General features: G+C 38.3%; 1 protein-coding gene across 1 annotated transcript in view; it reads left to right on the top strand.

Moving 5' to 3' along the window:
- The first annotated feature begins 9,336 nt into the window (after nt 1-9,336).
- The window catches only part of CHSY3 (chondroitin sulfate synthase 3), a 220,096-nt gene continuing 209,422 nt past the window's right edge, over nt 9,337-20,010 (top strand). Inside the window, exons 1-2 of the mRNA XM_004686685.2 lie at nt 9,337-10,204; nt 12,352-12,635. Of these exons, the coding sequence (XP_004686742.1) occupies nt 9,400-10,204; nt 12,352-12,635 (1,089 nt within the window). The 5' untranslated portion in view covers nt 9,337-9,399. The remainder of the gene's footprint in view (nt 10,205-12,351; nt 12,636-20,010) is intronic.

A 20,010-nucleotide genomic window follows, 5' to 3' on the forward strand; every position in this document is an offset into this window, starting at 1 on the left:
GCACCCTGAACAACATTCTTATGACAATTTCCAAGAAATGGCATTTATAAATGCTTATGGTATTTCATTTATGAGAATCAATTTACCTTTTTCAATTAGTTCACACATTTTTATTTGGCCTCAGCACCAGCTGACTTCAAAAGGAAAATAACTGCACCTTCAGCTTTATTAATATAGTAATGTTATTTTCTTTCCCTAGTACATTTTATGACTACAACACTAGAACTAAGTTATTGAGACATTCTTTTGTGGTGCACTAATACAAAATTGTTGGAGCTTTAGAATGATGCAGTTTTTGTTAAAATGAAAAATATACTCCCAAATTTAGTAAAAGATATTAATTTGTTACTAGGTACAAATTAGAATCATCAATGTTTAAAAGATTTAAATTTTGTCTCAGAAGACTTATACCTGCCTTTCCCTTCCAATAGCAGCAAAGGCAAGTAAAAAGAAGCTACTAGATTCCTGGAATGCATAGGTGTGAATCTAAAATATAGAAGCAATAAATATGTCAACATTTCTAAAAATGCAAATTCGAGGTCAGGCACTCTGGGGTCATTCCTGACCATTAGGGTTAGTATTCTCTCAGAAGCAAGGCATACTATCTCTTGATTTTTCTGCCTAAAAAACTGTCCTAAGTGAAGTAATATCTTTAGGCCAGTTTTCTCAAATGTCTTGTTCTTGGGACCTCTTTATAGTCTTAAAAATTAATGAGGATTCCGGCCCTCCCTGGTGGCGCAGCGGGTTAAAGCACTGCACTAAGACACTAAAGCCACTTCCGCATGAGTTCGATTCCCGCCTGCCCCGGAGGCGACCACATGGCGAGGCAGACCTCTCCTGATCCGCCCGCTGCTCCCCTCAGCAGTGCATTTCGTCGATCTGCCTGTTCTGCTTCCTGCTCTGTCTCTGGTGAATCCTCTCACCCTCTGCATCTCTGGCCTGTACCCCAGTTCTGTACGAATAAATAAATAAATCTTTAAAAAAAAATTAATGAGGATTCCAATAATTTATTATATGAGAAATTAAAAATTGGAAAAAATTAATTTATTAAACTCATAAAGAAATAATAAACCTACATGATGCCATCATGGTGGGAGATCTACAGGGACTACACCTGTGGGGAAGAAATCAGATTCCATCCAAAATTTAACAACGTTCTGATAATAAAAAGGTACTATCTAATTCTAAACTTAGAAATGTTTTTCATGAAAATAAGTATTTTTTTAAAGGGAAAACACTGCAAAGAAAAATAAAGCTCTGCTCTCCCAGTGTCAGTATATTTTGAAAGTCATAAAATTGGAATTTAAAGATTGAAAGACTTATGTCATTAGCTCACTATGAGTGTCAATCAAAGTCCACTGCTGCATACAGCAGCCTTAAAATGAATTACTCTGCCTTATTCACTCAAGATGCAAATCTGGGCTAGAACATTCACTTTGCAGAGTCTAACCCATCTCCCTTGATAATGGGTTGAGAGATGTGAAACAGCTAAACTTTCCTGCATCTCAGTAAGATATTGTGAAATTAAAGTAGGCATAACAGAAAAGGAAAGACCTCCTACTCTTTTGCCCTACAATATCTTATGAAAATGTGACTATAAATAGATAATGTGTACAAGTATATAGGTGCAGGCATGCAGAGATATTTTGATTAATAGTAGTATCTCTTACTCAGACAAATCTATAGGAAATAAAACACTAAGAAAAATGCACAACAAATCCTATAGATGGTTCTCAATCCAAATGTATTATTATTTAAAAATTTAACTTTATAAGTCTAGACTAATGCTAGATATACTGAATAAAATAAAATAAACCATTAAAATGTGGTTACTAGAAAAAAGTTAATTACCTATCTGGCTAGTACTTCTATTTCTTCTCAACAGTAATGACCTATGTACAACAAAAGTAATTAACAAGGTTGAAAATAAGAAAATCAGGAAGGAAGGTGCCATGTGCATTGTATTGATAACTTTTCTAAAATAGAAAATATTGAATTGGAGCTTATTAGCATTTTAGAGGAACAATGAAGTGAGAAAAATTTTTAAAAACTTAAACTATTACTACTTAAAAAAAAGAAAAAGAAAATTCTGGCATCATAAATAAAGCCTTTTTGTAAAAGCTTGGAGTGTTTTGTTAATGTCTATGAGACTGTCGTTGGATTTTGGAGGGGCAGAAAAGTGGAAGCTGTAATTCTGATATATTCACCTCTTGACCATTTCATAAGTGACAGCAGGAAACTTACACTTTTCTTCCCAAACGACTGTGGGTTTAGACAAAGGGGTCACCTCTTACTCAGACAAATCTATAGGAAATAAAGCATTGATTATGTGCTGAGCTTAAACAAATATATTATTTTTTAAACTTTTTTTTTTCTAATACAGGATTCTGAATATATCTGGCAATAAACAACCAGCTCTCACTGTCATTAATATCTGGGTGATCAGCCCGACCCCTCATATTGTCATCCATTCAGAATCTCACGTTATTTTACATGCAGGCTTCCTACAAGTACATCGGTAAACATTTCAGCATATATTTCTGAAAAATAAAGAATCCTTATTTTCAAAAATAGTCACAGTACCATTATTGTGTGAAGTGATGATTTCTTGGCAACATCAGCTATCTGAATATGTCAGTCTAGTAAAAAGTTAGTTACAAATTTTTATGGTAATTAGTTAAATGTACATTCGGTTAGGCTCTAAAATTTTCTATATGAACTTTTGTCATAGTATCATGTGCTGATTTCTGAGGAAACATAAATAAAAAGTTTATTGTTTTGTACTTCTATGATTATCTTCCTTGGTAATATAAAAAACGTTTTATAACACAATGTATTCCTTACACCAAACTGAATTACATTATGATTACTAACCACTAGATGCCACAGTTGCTTCATGCAAATGAAAGCATCTCAGCCTTGATCTGTCAAGAAAAAAATGTTAACATTAAGAATATCACAATCAAATACTGAATCAAAGTATCAGTACTAGCATAAAAATGATTACATCTTGTAACAGCATATGTTGAACCATTTATTTAAATATATATTAAATATATATCTTTTACTTTCATAACTGATTAAATGGTACCTCCCTTTCAACTCATTTGTTGTTTGCTAAGGTTTTAAAGGTGTTCCTTAGTCTTTCCAATCAAGTCAAAAATTCAGTATATTACCATTAGCAGTCTGCTAAAGGATCCCAAGTGTGTCAGACTGGTTTTGGGCGGTGGACATTAATGTCATTCCAAACCTACCTTTTTCTGATTTCTAGTTTAACTTGTTTTTTTTTTTTTTTCAAGTTTGTACCAAAATTTATTCCAGACAACAACTCAGATCATTGTTTACACAGTGCCTAAGCTTTACGCCATGGCTTTTCTTACAAAATCTGCCAGAATTCTGTCCAGTGTTCCAGCCCCACAGGCCCCCAGCCCCACTACCTAGGAATACAGTTAGAATCTGCATAGAGCCCTCTCTGGTGGCCCTACGGGTTAAAGCACAGCAGTACAAAGATGGCCACAACCACTTTATCAGGAGCTCAATCCCCGGCCAGGTAGGTGACCTAACTGGTGCAGCAGATTTGTGTCTTACTGCTGCCCACCCCCCCCCCAGTAGTGTACTTTGTCAGTCTGCCAGTTTTGCACCCCATTCTGTCTCTAGTGAATCCTCTCACTGCCCCTGCACCTCTGGTCTGTACCCCAGTTCTGTATGCATAAATAAATAAATCTTAAAAAAAAAAAAAAAGACTCTGCATGACAGGTCTGCATGACAATACCCATAGGCTGCACTGGCCCTTCTTGTTACCTTTGTAGACAGGGTATAAACTTAGGACTATATAATATGGCTTTGAGTGTTAATCAGTGAAAGGGATCAGAGAGTACACAATCTCTACACAAACCCTGTAAGAGTTCTGCCTTAAGTGTGAATCCAGATGATTCCTTACAGTCTAAAAGCTACAGTTCAGAGAAGGTGGTAAATATCCATGCACTACAACAGTCAAATGAGTAAAAGCTTGGACTTGTTTAAGGATTTAAAGAGGACAGAAAATCAATTTTTCACTTTTCTGTAAATACCATAATTTTAAGAAGCTTTTTGTGTTACCGTTTGTCGAACAGCACTTTGACAAAACATTTTTAGCCAGCAATATTAAAACTATTTAAGTTTCTGTATTCTCATTTCTAATATAGTGTATATATCTGGCTATGCTTTTAGTACATATTTGTTATGTTTACTTTTCTTCAAAGCTAGTTTCCATATAAATTTGTTCTTTAAGAACCACTCTTACCCAGGGCCCTCTCTGGTGGCGCAGCGGGTTAAAGCACAGCACTAAGAAACTAAAAAGCCACTTCCGTATGAGTTTGATCCCTACCTGCCCAGGAGGAGATCAACAGACCTCTCTCTCCTGACCCACCCGCTGCTCCCCTCAGCAGTGTACTTCACCTATCTGCCTGTTCTGCTCCCCAGTGTGTCTCTGGTGAATCCTCTCACCCACCGCATCTCTGGCTTGTATGAATAAATAAATAAATTCTGTATGAATAAATAAATAAATAAATAAGTTCTGTATGAATAAATAAATAAATCTTAAAAAAAAAAAACACTCTTACCCAACTAATTTTTTTTACTTAAATTCCTACTAGGTTACTCTATTGTTGTCTTAATAAAAACAGGTCCTAGGGGACTTTCCTGGTAGCCTAGGGGTTGAGTTTCAGCACTATCACTGTTATCACAGATAAGGCCTTAGTTTAATCTCTGGCCAGGGAGCTCACCCGCATATGGCACAGCAGACCTCTCCTGTTCCCCTTAGCAGTGTATGTTAGTTAATCTGCTTGTTCTGGACCCCACTCTGTCTCTGATAAATCCTCTCACTCTCACCCCACACCCCGCACCTTTGGCCTATATCCCAATTCTACAAAAAAATAAATGTATATAAAAACTTAGTCCCTAGTAGAGATAATAACTTTAAGTTTTAATTAGTTTCCCTAATTTTACTTTTTCCATGGGGGACAGTTTAGTTTTACCAAAACAACACGTACCTTATCACCACTTAAGTCAATATCATAGATGTCACAACAATAACCAGTTTTTATAAATGTCTTTAGGGCTCAAAATATGTAATCTCTAGTTTGACAGATACTAGTTACATGTGTCTATTAAACATTTGAAATGTGGCTAATCTGAATTGAGATGTCCTGAATGTGTAAAATATACAATGAATTAGTAAAATCTAGTATTAATAAAAAGAAAGTAACATTTCTGAGTTAAAATTTTATAACTTGCCTGTTGGATTTGATATTAATTTGGTATGTTCAGTCGTATAAAAATATTTTTTATTACAAAAGTTTATTTTTACATCATTTTGTACATATTTTTTCCATCTCAATTGTAATCCCCGCGGGTTTCCCATCACCAAGTCACCCGTGTGCCATCACCATAATCCCGCATAATCCCGTGCATTTCCCTCCTGCCCCCCCCCCCCCCCCCGTTTTTGATCCCATTCCCTACTCCACCCCCGAAAATGTCTCTGGTATATGGTTGTTCATTATTTTTGTTATTTTCTCGCCTGGTGCATTTGTATAAAAATATTTTTAAATTGATTTTACTTTTTGAAAAATGTGGCTTCAAGGAAAAAAATTAATACCATTTGTCTGGCATTCATAACTCATGTTATAATGTTAATGTACAGCAATGGCTTAAATGATAAATCAACAGCTCCTCCCAATTTCTAATCCACAATGGCTTCTTTGCTGTTCTTTAATATACCATATACAAACCTCTAGTTAAGTTCCCTCATTTCCTGCTGATTGCTGTTAAAATGATCAGAAAGAAATTCTCTGACAAATTCATTTAAAACATCTTCCTCAATACACGTACACACTTGATAACTAGTGTGTGTGTGTGTGTAAAAGAACCGCGGTGTAGGCCAGAGATGCAGGTGGTGATAGGATTTTACTAAAAAACACTGCTAAGGATAGCAGCAGACAGAAAGGAGAGGTCTTCTGTGCCATATGTGGATCAGGTCCCTGGTGAGGGATTGAACTCAGGCTGTAGCAATTATAGTGCTAGACTTAACCCCTACGCCACAAGGGTCTCCCTCAAACCTCTTTTTTCAAAGCACTTATCACTTAGTATAGTAAATTAATTTACAGGAGAAGAAGAGAGAGAGAAAGTGAGAGAGATTGATCTACTCTTAGGTAGACTATAAGCTGAGTGAAGAAGGACTTTGTCTGTTTTGCTTAGTTATTTCTTTAGAATAGTGCCTCTCTGATGGTACATAATAAATATTTGTTAAACTAAGAAAAGGCTGAAATGTCGTAAAAGAAAGTGTTATGAGATTAGCAAGAAGAAAGGAGTTGGAAAATGAGAAGAACTAACATTTCCTGACTGCCTACAATGAACTACAGACTGTGTTAAGTGCTTATATGTAATATCTCAATAAACCATGACAGAAATGTATTTACAGATGACAAATCTAAAGCTCAGATAATTTACATAATTTTCCATGGGTCACTTAGCTAGTATGGAATGTTATTTTATTTCAATGTCTCCAAATGCATTCCCTGACTAACAGAGTAAATTAGATGCTCTTATACTGTCTCTGAAAGTACTCTACATTTTCTCTTTATGTCTCTTGTCATCACTGTAATTCACTGCATAATATGGTTCTTAAAGTTTGTCTTTTCCATTCTTCCATAAACGTCATGATGGGTGGAAGTGAATATTCTGTTTACATTTCCATGCCCAGAGTCTTCTACCTGTCTATTATTTAATCTTTAATATTTATTTGCTAAATAAATTAATTCAATTTTCTCCCAAATATAACAGTGAAAGAGTGAGTTATCTGTGTTCAAGAAGGATTATAGCTAAAGTACATGCATGATACCCACTGGAAGTTAGCCACTGTGCATATTGTAGGGGAGACCATGCTGGTTGAGGGTGAGAATTTGTTCTTTGCAATTACCCATATGTAGCAGAGCACGGGTTATGAATGTCCTCTGAAAACGTGCTGTCCAACATGACAGTCCTTAGCCACATGGTGCTTTTTTTTTTCTTAATAAATTATACTTGTATAACATATATATTTTTAATTTTAAACTTTACATGTTTTATTTTTAATATAGTAGCTTATTTTTTACATCATTTTGTGCCTTTTTCTATCTCAGTTGTAATCCCCATGGGATTCCCATCAAAATGGTGCTTTTTAAATAAAAATCGAAGTTAAATAAAATTGAAAAATCATTTCCTCACTCATTCTTGCCACACTTCAAGTGTCAGGTGATCACATGTGGCTAGTGGCTACCTTACTGCACAGCAGAAAGACAACTTAATTATTGGGAAAACTATACTGAATAGCATTATTCTTGAATAACCTTGGGAAATATATTTTTAAACCGGAAGGGTCTTGTTTGTTTAGTTTTGTATTTTAACTAAAATTAAATTCTGAGAAAGAATCCAATAATCTGTATCCCCATGTCTTTCTGGACAAGACCTCCACATGGAAAAGAAGCTTCACTGTCCAGAAGATGAAACATTTAGTCAGACATGCTCATGCACAGCCAGTGACTGGTGTGGAAAGAACCACTCCTCCAAGGGTTCCAAGCAGGCCTACTGTTCCAGGGACGCTGCCAGCACCTGGCTGGATCAGCGCCATGTCTAATGCCATTCAATACCATCACTTTGCATTTGATGTACAAAACAGAAGGCTGAAATCTGAAGAGGAGGAAAGGGTTTGTGATGCCTACTGCACCTCAGACTATAGTTAAATTCACAATTTCTAAGAGAAAAAGTTTTAAAATGTCTCCTTCTTAAAATGTCATATATCTTCAGAAAATTTCTTCATAATGCAACTGTAATGATTTTGGACAATGCAACTTAACTGTTTGTTTGTTTGAGATTCTGTCGCTGAAGATTTTTCTTCCCTAGTTGAAGAGGTAAAATATTACTAACACTGGCTTAAAAATAAAATGGTTTGTAGACAGGAAAAATCTATTTTCCAGTTTATTTTCTGATTAATCTTATTCTGAAGGGTAAGAATTGTCTTCTTTATATAATTCAGGTATTGTTGATATAATGTGTTCACATTTCTCCATCATTAGTCAGTTCTACTAAGCAAATCTTCCATCAAGACTGAAAATATAATAGTTTCTAGTTCTTCTTGACAAGTGACCAGTAGCAGAGGCAAGGAAGGGTCCCCCACATTTTCAAACTCAACAGGTGGGGGACATGGAATTTTTATGTTCTTTGGGATTGAGCTCTCCCAGTTTTTCATGGTAGGCACTGTAAATCCTACCTTAGATTTTCTTAAGAAAGACGCCGCCAACTGACCACCGTCTTTCAGTGTTAGATTATGGAGTGGGAGGGGTGGTGAGGATAAAGGAAGGATCAGGAGAGTAAGACTGGAGGAGAGATGCTAGGATGGGACACAAGACTTCCTGAGCAGCGAACGTGAGAAGCTGTGGAGAGAGAAGACATGGAGTTGGTAGCAAAGGTGAGAGAAAAGGCAAAGGGACGAAGAACCCGAAGAGTGCAGCACCGGCGGACCTGGGGCGTGGCAGAATGGGGAAGGGTCACGCAGGGACGTAAAGGTCCAGGGCGGCGAGCCCCGATGGAGACGCCGAAGCTGGCCAGGGACTCAGGGACCGAGCTCCGCCGATGAGGTCAGTGGAACCGACGCGCTCGGAGGAGGGCAAGTGGAGCCCCCGGACGCCGGAGTTGCGAGGCTGGCGGAGGGGCGGGACAGGACGGGAAATGGGACGGAGAGCGAGGGCTGGGGGAGGAGGGACAAGGGGGCGTCAGCGCTGGAAGCTGGAGGCGGCCCGACAGGGATCGTTTCCTTCCGGAGAGGAGGCCGGCTCTGGGCCGAGGCGCAGTCGGGGGGCGACCAAGGGCGGGTGACCGGGAAATACCGCGACCCGCGCTTCCCCTCCGCCTGGCAGCGGTGGAGCTAGTGGCTCCTCCTCCGGGCAAGTCCGGTGCCTGGCAGCTGGGGGAGCGGGAGGCGGGGAGAGAGGGCGGGGGCTCAGGAAGGAGGGCGGAGGAGGGACCAGGCGCGCCAGTGACAGGGTGGCAGGCTAGGAGCGGACGCGTTGCCGCCGCCACTGCTCCACCTCCTCCTCCTGCAGCTCCTCTTGCAGCCGCTGCCGCCGCCGCCTCCGGGAGAAGTTTCACTCCCGACCCTCGCTCGGAGCCCCGACCCAGAGCGCAGCGGGGAGCGCGGCCGGCAGCTGCTAGCCGCAGCGGGCGAGGCGCCCGGAGCGCTCCGAACTCCAGCCGGCGTTGGCGCCTCGGCGGCGGGCAGCGGCCGGGGCTGGGGGCGCGGAGGCGGAGGAGGGGCGGGTATAAGGCGGAGAACCCAAGCGCAGCGCCGCAGCCGCTCTGCTAGCGTCCGCGCGGGGGCCAGCAGCGATGGCCGTGCGCTCCCGCCGCCCATGGATGAGCGTGGCATTGGGGTTGGTTCTGGGCTTCACGGCCGCGTCCTGGCTCATCGCCCCCAGGGTGGCGGAGCTCAGCGAGAGGAAGAGACGCGGCTCCAGCCTCTGCTCCTACTACGGCCGCTCGGCCGCTGGCCCAGGCGCCGGCGCGCAGCAGCCGCTCCCCCAGCCTCAGCACCGGCCACCGCTGGAGCAGTCGCCGCCCCCCGCACGCCCGGAGCTCCAGGGGCCCCCGTTGCCTGGGGCTGCACTCGGGGTAACCAGTTTTCGGAGCAGCCCCTGGCAGCAGCCACCACCGCTGCAGCAGCGGCGGCGAGGACGAGAATCCGAAGGCGCGACGGGGCTCCCCGGGGCCCCAATGGCCGAAGGGGAGCCAGAAGAGGACGGGGGCGCGGCCAGGCAACGGACAAACGGTCGCCCGGGGAGTAGCCACAACGGCAGCGGAGACGGGGGTGCCGCCACCCCGAGCTCCAGACCCCGGGATTTTCTATACGTGGGGGTCATGACCGCACAGAAGTACCTGGGCAGCCGCGCACTAGCAGCGCAGCGGACCTGGGCACGCTTCATCCCCGGCCGCGTGGAGTTCTTTTCTAGCCAGCAGCCCCCCAACGCCGGAGTTGGCCAGCCCCCGCCACCCCTGCCTGTCATCGCACTGCCAGGGGTGGACGACTCCTATCCACCCCAGAAAAAGTCCTTCATGATGATCAAGTACATGCACGACCACTACCTGGACAAGTATGAGTGGTTCATGCGCGCCGACGACGATGTCTACATCAAAGGTGACCTCCCAGCGCTGGCTGTCCTGCCAGACCGATTCCTTTCTCTGCAAGCAGCCCCAACCCCTGCCCAGCCCCTCTGTGCTTTTCTGCCAGCACGTGCTCGCGGCTCCTGCAGCCCCCAGTCCGCGGTCCTCACCCCTCGCATCCGCCCACCATTTCTACTCCGCTCCTCCTTTCCCGCAGTCTGGACGCTCCTCACACCTGCCTGGCTTTAATCGCCTTCCTTACTGTTTCCGTTTTCGTCCAGCGCTTGCCTCTACTCTAAAACGCGTAAGATAGGCGAGGAAAGGCAGCGTAGGGCTAAAGCAAAGGCTATTCCCACTCTACCCAGCTCTGAAAACCCGGGGTTGTGGTAGTGGACCAGTTGGTCCAGAGGGGCGTGTCCTTGGTGGAGCAAAGGAAGACCGAGGATGCCGGCGACAGCCATTCTGGAGATCTTGCTCTCGCTCTATTCCACTGTCTTTTGTTTCAAATGTATCTAGCACAGTTTCGGAACTGGTGAAACTGAGGAATGCTCTTTGCTGTCCCGGACCCTTTTGTGTGTTTCCTCCCACTTACCTTGACGCGCCAAGAGCTGGAACCCTGGTGCTCCCCACCGCTCCCGCGCGAGACTACTTCCAGCCTTTGTAGTGCCGCACCAAGCTATTCCACAACTTAATAAAAACCCCGAGGGATGGGTGTACTGTTAAGAACTGGTGTTGGGCAGAAAGTGACAGCTTCTGCATATGATTCAGAATTTAGGCGCTTCATGTTGTACCCAGTGCACAAGTGTTCCTTTCCAGCCCATCTCTGTGGCTAGGGCAATGGGCTGTAAGTCCTTCCCAAAACCACACACAATCAAAGCACGAGAAAACTTACATGGGAGTTTAAAAGAGGCGCCGTCAGCACCCTAACTAGATTTCTGATCTCATGGAGGGAAATTCCGTAGAACAGGAGTAAAATTTTCCCCTCTTACCCGTTGTGAAGCTGGAGATGGAAAAATCAGGGTTGTATTGAATGAGATCTCCCAAGCTTTCTACATTTCTAGTTTTTTTGGTCAAATGGGGGCAGACATTCACTAGTTTATGCAGCTATACTTCTATCCTCATAGCTTTCTCCAGATCCAGGTCGTACCTTTCATATGACTGAAGAAAAATAAAATAACAAACTAAAAACATACAACAATCTATCCCGTTTGGTTAATGGAGTTATATTTGAGTTGGGTGGAGAGAAGTCACATTATGGTTTGTTTGGATGGCAAATATTGATAATTAAATAAAAAATAAAGATATAGGTAAGTCAATACAAAAAGAAATTTCATTTCTGATGCGTGCATTATCTTATATCTATAGGTTATAGAGCTACTATGGTACAGACCCTTGTCTTCTGCATTTCATTAGAATCACAAAAGTGTCCTGATAGAAGTTTGTTAACACTTTGCAGACAATTTCTAAAATGCATTGATACCTAATTCTGTCATTTCTTTTAATACCTTGAGACATTGTCTTGCAGGACACTGAAATGTCACATTCTGTGTATTTCTATGGAAACAAATGAATTTTGTATTAAGAACCCAGCATAACAAACTCCTAAAGATCCAAGGGGTGTGGCATAGGATCAGGCTCCTTGCTCATCAGACATTACAGTAAAATTTCTTTCTGGGAATATAAAGAAGGTGATTACTTATTCCAGTGCATTGCTTTGTAGATTACCACAGGCTTTTGGACCATTTATTTTACAGTAAAGTAGCAAACTCTGAGTAAACCAATTATAATATTTAACTTTTAACAAACGTTTATTTTCCCACTAAACATAGCCTATAGATATGATCCTATACTCATCAGAAGTGTGATTATTTATTTTTGTACTGACTTATATGAATCTTCATTTCTAATTATCAATATTTCCAATGCAAACTGCCTGAATGTAATCTCTCCACCCAGTTCAAACCCAATAAATCTCTATTATTATTTCCAAAGTTTGATTATGATACTAATTTATAATATATCTAAAAATTAATATTTTTAAATAACATACTGTAATTTTTTTCAATTGCATTAAGACTATGGGTAGTTTACATACAATACTGAAATGCATTCCCTTACTTTGTACATTATAAATGATTATGAAGTTAGGAAAAGGAGTGACTGTTACCTTTCTCTTTGCAGGTGATAAGCTGGAAGAGTTTCTTAGATCATTGAATAGCAGCAAACCTCTCTACCTGGGCCAGACTGGCCTGGGCAATATTGAAGAACTTGGAAAGCTGGGGCTGGAACCTGGTGAGAACTTCTGCATGGGAGGACCTGGTATGATCTTCAGTCGAGAAGTTCTCAGGAGGATGGTGCCACATATTGGTGAATGCCTCAGAGAAATGTACACGACTCATGAGGATGTGGAAGTAGGAAGATGTGTACGACGTTTTGGTGGGACTCAGTGTGTCTGGTCTTATGAGGTAAGACAACCTGTAATGAAAATGTTCATATATTACAAGTGCATGTCATTTTACAGTCAGTTTACAGGTTCGGTAATTCTATTTATTCTCTCTGTGTCTTTGAATTTACTAGAAAATGATAGCAGCAGCCATTATCCACACAAGGGTGACTGTGGGAGACACATTTCTTAATAAAACTAAGGCCTATATGAGTCATTCTTATCAACCTGACTCTTAACTTTAAGTAGCTGTCTATAGATTTGATCACATTTCTGGAAGATTGTATTTTCCACTTTATCTGCTTTATTGGTGTGTATAAACATGTGTCTCTACTTCCTGTCTCTAACAAAAGGACTTAACTTTATTCTCTGGGGTTGTAGCTTTTGGTGCTTTGTTGTTTGTTGTGGTTTTGCTTAGGTGTGTAACAGCATTTCTTGGTTTCCCCATAATTAGAATCTGAAATTTCTAGTATGATTTTCATCTGAAAAATTTTAACATGAATTTTTTTAATGCAAGAAAAGTTAACTCATATCACTTGTCATAGATTTATTTACAAAATTTTAAAGTGAATAAATTATCTTAGAAAACAGAAGTTATGAAGATATTAAGTAACTGCTTCATATTTTGGTGGCCTAAAGTTGTTTGTGTGCTTTTATTCAAGTTTCTGAACATTCCAATTTCTGAGCAACCATTATTTAAGTAATATGAGCTATGAACTGTTGTTTTATTGCAACAACTAGTTGCATAAAATACTATGGAATTTTTTCCTTTCAGAAATTGGCTTTGAAATTAAATACATTTTTATTTAAATTATTTTCCTGAAAAATAAACTTATTAAAAAATCTTATTTAACAAAAGTTTAGTGTATTACAGTTTTCATTTTAGTTTGGTTTTCACTGATTGGAGCTTAATATATTTTAACTGTCCTTTGTCAATTATAGCAATTCATTTACTATTATTTTCAGCTTTTTCATGATCTTTAGTATAGAAGAAACATTTTATGCAAATATGTAAAATCATTATAGTTTAAAATAATAATATAGTTAATCATACTCATTTCTCTGTAATCTCACTTTTTCTTTCTTTTTTATACTTTGTGGTATTTACACTTTTGGTAAATATGCTTTATATTTTTTCACAAGTTAAAAAATTGATAACTAGTCACTTCAAACTAAAAATTATTAGATATCTCATTGATTTTGAGGTTAAAGATATACTTTTTTTCATAAAATACCTCATGCATTTGAGTAATAATTTATGTAAGACCATTTTACCTTAAAAATAAAAAATTTAGAGTAACCTCAAAGAAAAAAGAATTCTTTCCCCATTTAATTGATAATTAACTGGAAGGTAAAATAAATATGTAACATAGAAAATAGTCCGTTGGTTTCATTTACATAAAGATATTACTTTGCAGATATTTAGTCCATAGGGATGAGTTTTAAAAAATAAAGATGGAAAAATATTGTTTTATTTGATACCTTATTGCCTTGACATCATACAGAGTTTTAAAATGTTCCTCACTTCAAGTTTTTTATTGATTCTCCTATGAAAGCACCATTTTCTTATAGCAGCCTATTCATTCATGTTCCAAAAGAGAAAAATATGCTCAGGTGACCCAAGTGCTCAAGAATTGATTTAATAATCTATTCATAGTATAGGCCTTTGTTCTAGTTATATCAAAGGGAGTTATCATAGATGTGTGATCTTTCAAAGTAGAATTTTAGATTTTTTCATTAGCTGGTTTGAAAGAGTGTACAAAGAAGACTCCAAGTTTTATAGGCTATAACTTTACAATCACAATATTTTCATTATTTTTTTCATAGTACATTTCAGTTTAGATTGATACTTTTCCAGAATCTGTATGAAAAAAAAACCTGTATTTTTCCCAGCAACAGCAAATACTCTCTTCTAAAGTACTGTAGTTTTAGAATGCCGACTTTTATGTTCTGCTAAAATTTACTTTCTTTCAAAAATTCAGTCTTTACAGGAGCTATTTAAACATTTATTTTAGAGGAGACATTCATAAAATCTTAATACAAAGTCTCAAAGTCTTTTTAAAAAATGATGGAAAATTTCATTACCAAGGTATATTAAACAGTATCTGTTAATAAATTCAATGAAGACAAATATACAGTTAAATGATATCTAAGAATTTTAATGTTATGATGTATCCTATTCTTACGAGACACCACAGTATGTCATTTGGGGCACAGACAAACAAGGACTTTTTGGTTCGGATTTTAGTTTGGTTGAAATGATGTTCATTTGTGTTACTGTTCACATCATCTGGAAAAGTTAATTTATCCCATGCTGGGTTGGTGTCCTCAATAAAGATAAGATTTCACATCTGGTCCTAGAATAGGCCATGAAATTGATTATTAATTTTGTTTCCATATTTCTTTTAAAGGAACCATCTGTCACAGAATTTTCTTAAAATTTTGAATTTCCTTTATCTATACCTTTTTTTTAAATTTAAAGATTTTGTTGAACTTTTCCTCATAATAAAAGGTTTTACAGAGTTAAGAGCCCTGTTGCAAAAAATCATGTTTTTGAATATGAATGGGTAAAAAATTCATGATAGAATGCTATTTTATTAAATAATGAACAGAACTGAAGGAAGAGAATTAGTCCATAAAATTTTTAATATATAGATTTGGTAGCTTTTCTTGAACCTAACAATATTTTTATAAAACTTTTTATTATTCTTTACTGCTAACTTGAAGTCTACTTTCTTTGTGGTAGAGAAAAAGAAAAAGGAAAAGAGGGAATATGAGTATCAACTTAAATTTGAGTTTGAGTCACCATAGTATCATTTACTAGTCTCACTGTCCTTTTGTAAAGAACTGTTCTGTGCCTGGTTTCATTCAGCTGAAAAGGGAGATTATAACAATGTCTACCCCAAATATTTTGGGGAAAATTAAGTTCATAAAATATATATAATAGTTAATATAGTGTCTGGCATCTAGTAATTTGTTAGTAGATGTTAATGACTGCCATAATGCTAAATTATATATAGAATACTATATAACACAACTTCACCGATTTTATTCATTTAATCATTATAAGTAATGAATGATGAATATTAGAAATTCTAACTAAAAGTAAATTAAAGAATCCAAATTTTAGGAATTTTATTTTTGTCAAAGGGGGAGAAACCAATACACTTCAGTATTTTAGAAATGTGAAGAATGCATTACCAATAAAACTTATTATAAATCACAGAGGTCTGTTAAAAAATGCAATGCAAATATTTGCTCCAGGCTTTGAACACCACATTAAATAATTAATATTAAGGAGGTAGTGTGGAAATCCTGATATTGTTTAACAATGATTATTAAATATACACAGTTAAGGAATCCCAAACAGATCATACTCTAGCCACATAAAAATTTACTATATAAGGCTCTCCCTGGTGGCACAACAGGTTAAAGCACCACATTATGAAGCTCTCAGAAGCCACTGCAGCACAAGTTTGATCCCCGGCCAGAGAGCTGCCCCACAAGGCACGGCAGACCTTTTCTGACCGCCTACTGCTCCCCTCAGCAGTGTACTTTGTTAATCTGCCTGTTCTGCTCCCCACTCTGTCTCTGGTGAATCCTCTCACCCACCACACCTCTGGCCTGTACTCCAGTTCTGTAAGCATAAATAAATAAATCCTTTAAAAAATTAGAATAAAAAAAATACTACATAGATTTCTAGGTTTATTATCAGAACAGCTGCTCCTTTTCCCCAAGTTTCTCTGGAACTTTCAGTAGGAAAGGAAGTCAGTAGCATCCCTTTCTGCAGTAACCTTATCAGAATACCTTTCTAAAGACATTTGGAACTTGGTAATGTCCCCCAGTTTTTTTCAGGCTCTTTCTTACCATAAAGTCTTGGTGGTCTGGAGAAATATGACCTACCTGTTGGCCTCTTGCTCTGTTTCTTTCTCTGTCATCTCCACTACTAGCAACAGATACCTTATGGATCAAATGATAACTTGTAAGTGCCTTTTGATATACACCACTTTTCATTAGTGCTCAGTAAATTAACACACTCATGAGAGGCTGACTCTGTTAGCAGAGGAGATCACAGGATTGTGCACCCAGGTCACACTTAGGTTTCAGGAATGACTTGGCCTCTTCTGAATGAAGAAAACCTGGGTTACTGGTAAGCCTCAGACATACTGGTTTTCTTGACACACAGGTAGAAACAGATCTATGACAGATGTAAATAATCAACAGATTTCATTACTGTTGTACATTTTTTTAAAGACTTATTTATTTATGTGTACAAGAACTGGGGTACAAGCCAGAGGTGCAGGGGCTAAGAGGATTCAACAAAGACAAAATGGGGAGAAGAACAGGCAGATCAACTGAAATACATTGCTGAGAGGAGCACTGGGTGGGTCAGGAGAGGTCTGCCATGCCATGTGGGTCACCTCTGTGGCTGGGGATCAAACACATGCTATAGTGGCGACAGAGAGCTTCATAGTGCTGTGCTTTAACCTACTGCACCACCAAGGAGGGCCCACTTTTGCACATATTTACCTCAAATTGTATATGCAAGGATTACTAACTGAAGTATGTTCATGAAAAATTATTCCATTCTGTTCATCCCATGAGAGTTAGAATTTCCTGGCATCTACTGTTGGCTAAGTTCACATTTTTGGTTGATCTCTATTTTGGCTACTGTTTTTCTAACTATCTGAGCTACAATCTGGCAGCTCTAGAGGCTGCATATGGCTCTTAAATTGTTTGGCACTTGGAGTTTTTTAAAGTTTTTGTTTTTCGATGCATTCAGCAGAGGAAAGCATTCTTCAGTTCCCTTCATGCCCTTATATTAATTATATTAACCTTATATTAACCAGGCTCCCCTTATATTAATTGCCTGATCCAGGTAGGCCTGTGTTTTTGATGTTTTCAACTGAATCTTCATATATAACAAATTTCATTAGAATAGTTCCTGAAAAAGTGAACCAACTTTCCAGTGAGAATGAGATATACATTATAAATACTTTAATTTACAGAATAATAGCTTCCCCCCCCCCAAGTTTGGCTACTAGCATTGCATGCCATATAACATAATTAGACTTCCTTTCTTTTAACTATATTCTTAGCAAATACCTAGAAAGTTCTTACTATTAAAAACTTGTTTTTACAATTCACTTGCAACCTGTTTCTTAGGAGAATTGGAAGCTCTCTCCTTTTATTTTAGTAAGTTCACTTATATTTAAACATTGAATAATTTTAATTCCAATGATTCTTCTCTCTCTGAGAACTACATTTCTCTAGAATCAATTTCAGAATAGCTTATATTTATCTGCTTAATATCTGCAGTTAAATGGATCCAAAGAATATCCTTTTCATTAAGTCGCTGTTGTTTCAGAGAAAACATAACCCTACGATGGTAAAAGGCATTCCTCCGTGGGTTTAAAAACCATTCCTTAGAACTAAAAGTATTTGTATTTATTAGACTCTTTTAAGAGTTAACTTCACCACCGAATATCTTATATCCAATCTTGGTCCCCAAAATGCTGTTAACACCTGAGAAATTCCGTCGGAAAAGTATGTATTTGGAGAATATGTCCTTAGGTTTACATTTCCAGAGAGCTACACCATCAGAAATTAAATTACATATAAATACTACATACCATAATCATTAAGGTTAACTTGTGTTATTCTTACAGGACTGTTGTACATTTTTTGTCTGCCTCTTCCTATTTCTTATGAGCCACCCTCTATTGTAATGGTAATTTTACTGTGTCATGAACATGGCTTATACCCCTAAAATATGTTAATATCTATGGAAAAGTGTAACTCTGGGATTTTGATCCAACACGCAATCTTTCAAAAATCTTTTTTTGGTTCTGATTCTGTCACAATTTAGTTTTTAACTTAAAAGCAGTAAGCTCCTCACACCTACACTTTCCACCCCCATTCCACTTGTCAGATAAAATCATCTTGCATTGATTTTATGAAATTTCTTTTCTGCTTTCTGTTTTCTTCATTGTACAAAATGAAATTGCACCTAAATTGAAGGAGAAAGATGGTATTTTTTCTCCACACTTGGTAGTAATAGCTAGTTCGTTTTCATTGTTAACTAGTACCATATCACCTTAATTAAGATAATGGGTGCTTTTCAGGAAGGTAATTACCAAGATTTGTATGAATGGTAAATTTGGAAGATTCCTCCATACCGTTTGAAATAAAATCCATAATAGCATATTTGCAAAAATCAGTTTAAAAGATTTGAAATCTCTTCCTCTTTAACAAATCAAAAATGTTCTAATTTGCTGAGAAAATTCTAAGTGGTAATTTTCTACTACCATTTTCTTTGTCTTGACTTTAAAATTAGTGAATTAGTCCTCAAAATAGAAAGAAATGTGTTCTGTTATTTAACTACAGTACATCTTTATTTCTTTTGCACAAAGATATAACTTTAACAGTACATTTGAGTTAAACATAAACTTCCTTAAAATAAAAGAGAGAAGTTTAGAATCATGTCATTATTTGATATTATTAAATGAGGAAAACCTATGTAATCCTAAAAATTGAGGGTTTCAGTCACTCAGAATTTTAACATTATCCTCATTTACTCTCCTAACCATTAAACAACTCTTATTTAAAGCTCCACATAGAAATCAATTTGAGCCATGACATACATTTAATGTCACCACATCTTGCAAATCCGTTGGATATTTAATTATAACAACTACGGTACAACTTTCTAACGTGGTGACAGGCCAGAGGTGCAAGGACAGTGAGAGGATTTACCAGAGACAAAGTGGGGAGCAGAACAGGCAGACTGATGAAGTACACTGCTGAGGGGAACAGCAGGTAAGACAAGAGAGGTCTGCTGCGCCATGTGGGGCACCTCTGGAGCCAGAGATCGATTCACAGTGAACAACTGCAGCTAGCTTGCAGTGCTGCGCTTTAACCCACTGTGGTACCAGGGAGGGCCAATTCTTGCTTCATTTTGTTTTGAGAATTAGCATACTCTTCAGAGAGCCCTCCATGACCAACCAGAAATTTGAATTTTGCATTTTATCTGGTAAAAACAACAGAGTGCAGCTATTATAACACATGTTAAGTGTAGAATGGTGGCTATGATTTGTTAGTTAACAGAAAGGTAAAGACACCAATTGCAAATGGAGGAATCACAGCATATCAAGGACCAGAATGAGTACCAGAGGTAGATCCAAAAGAACTACTACTAACAATCTACCCTAGTGTTAACAGTATTGTTTCCTAGCTCTTGAACTTTTACTAGAAATGTCCATTTTAATAATTATATTATCATATAATTATATATATTAAAATTATATATTTATTACCTAAATGATTTACCTAAGGCAAAATTCACATGTATAAAATGAAGTACTGAAAAATCAACATTTTAATTAAAAACAATATAT

The sequence above is a fragment of the Condylura cristata genome, unplaced genomic scaffold (assembly GCF_000260355.1).
Source record: "Condylura cristata isolate star-nosed mole 26May11 unplaced genomic scaffold, ConCri1.0 scaffold00021, whole genome shotgun sequence".
Lineage (NCBI taxonomy): Eukaryota > Metazoa > Chordata > Mammalia > Eulipotyphla > Talpidae > Condylura > Condylura cristata.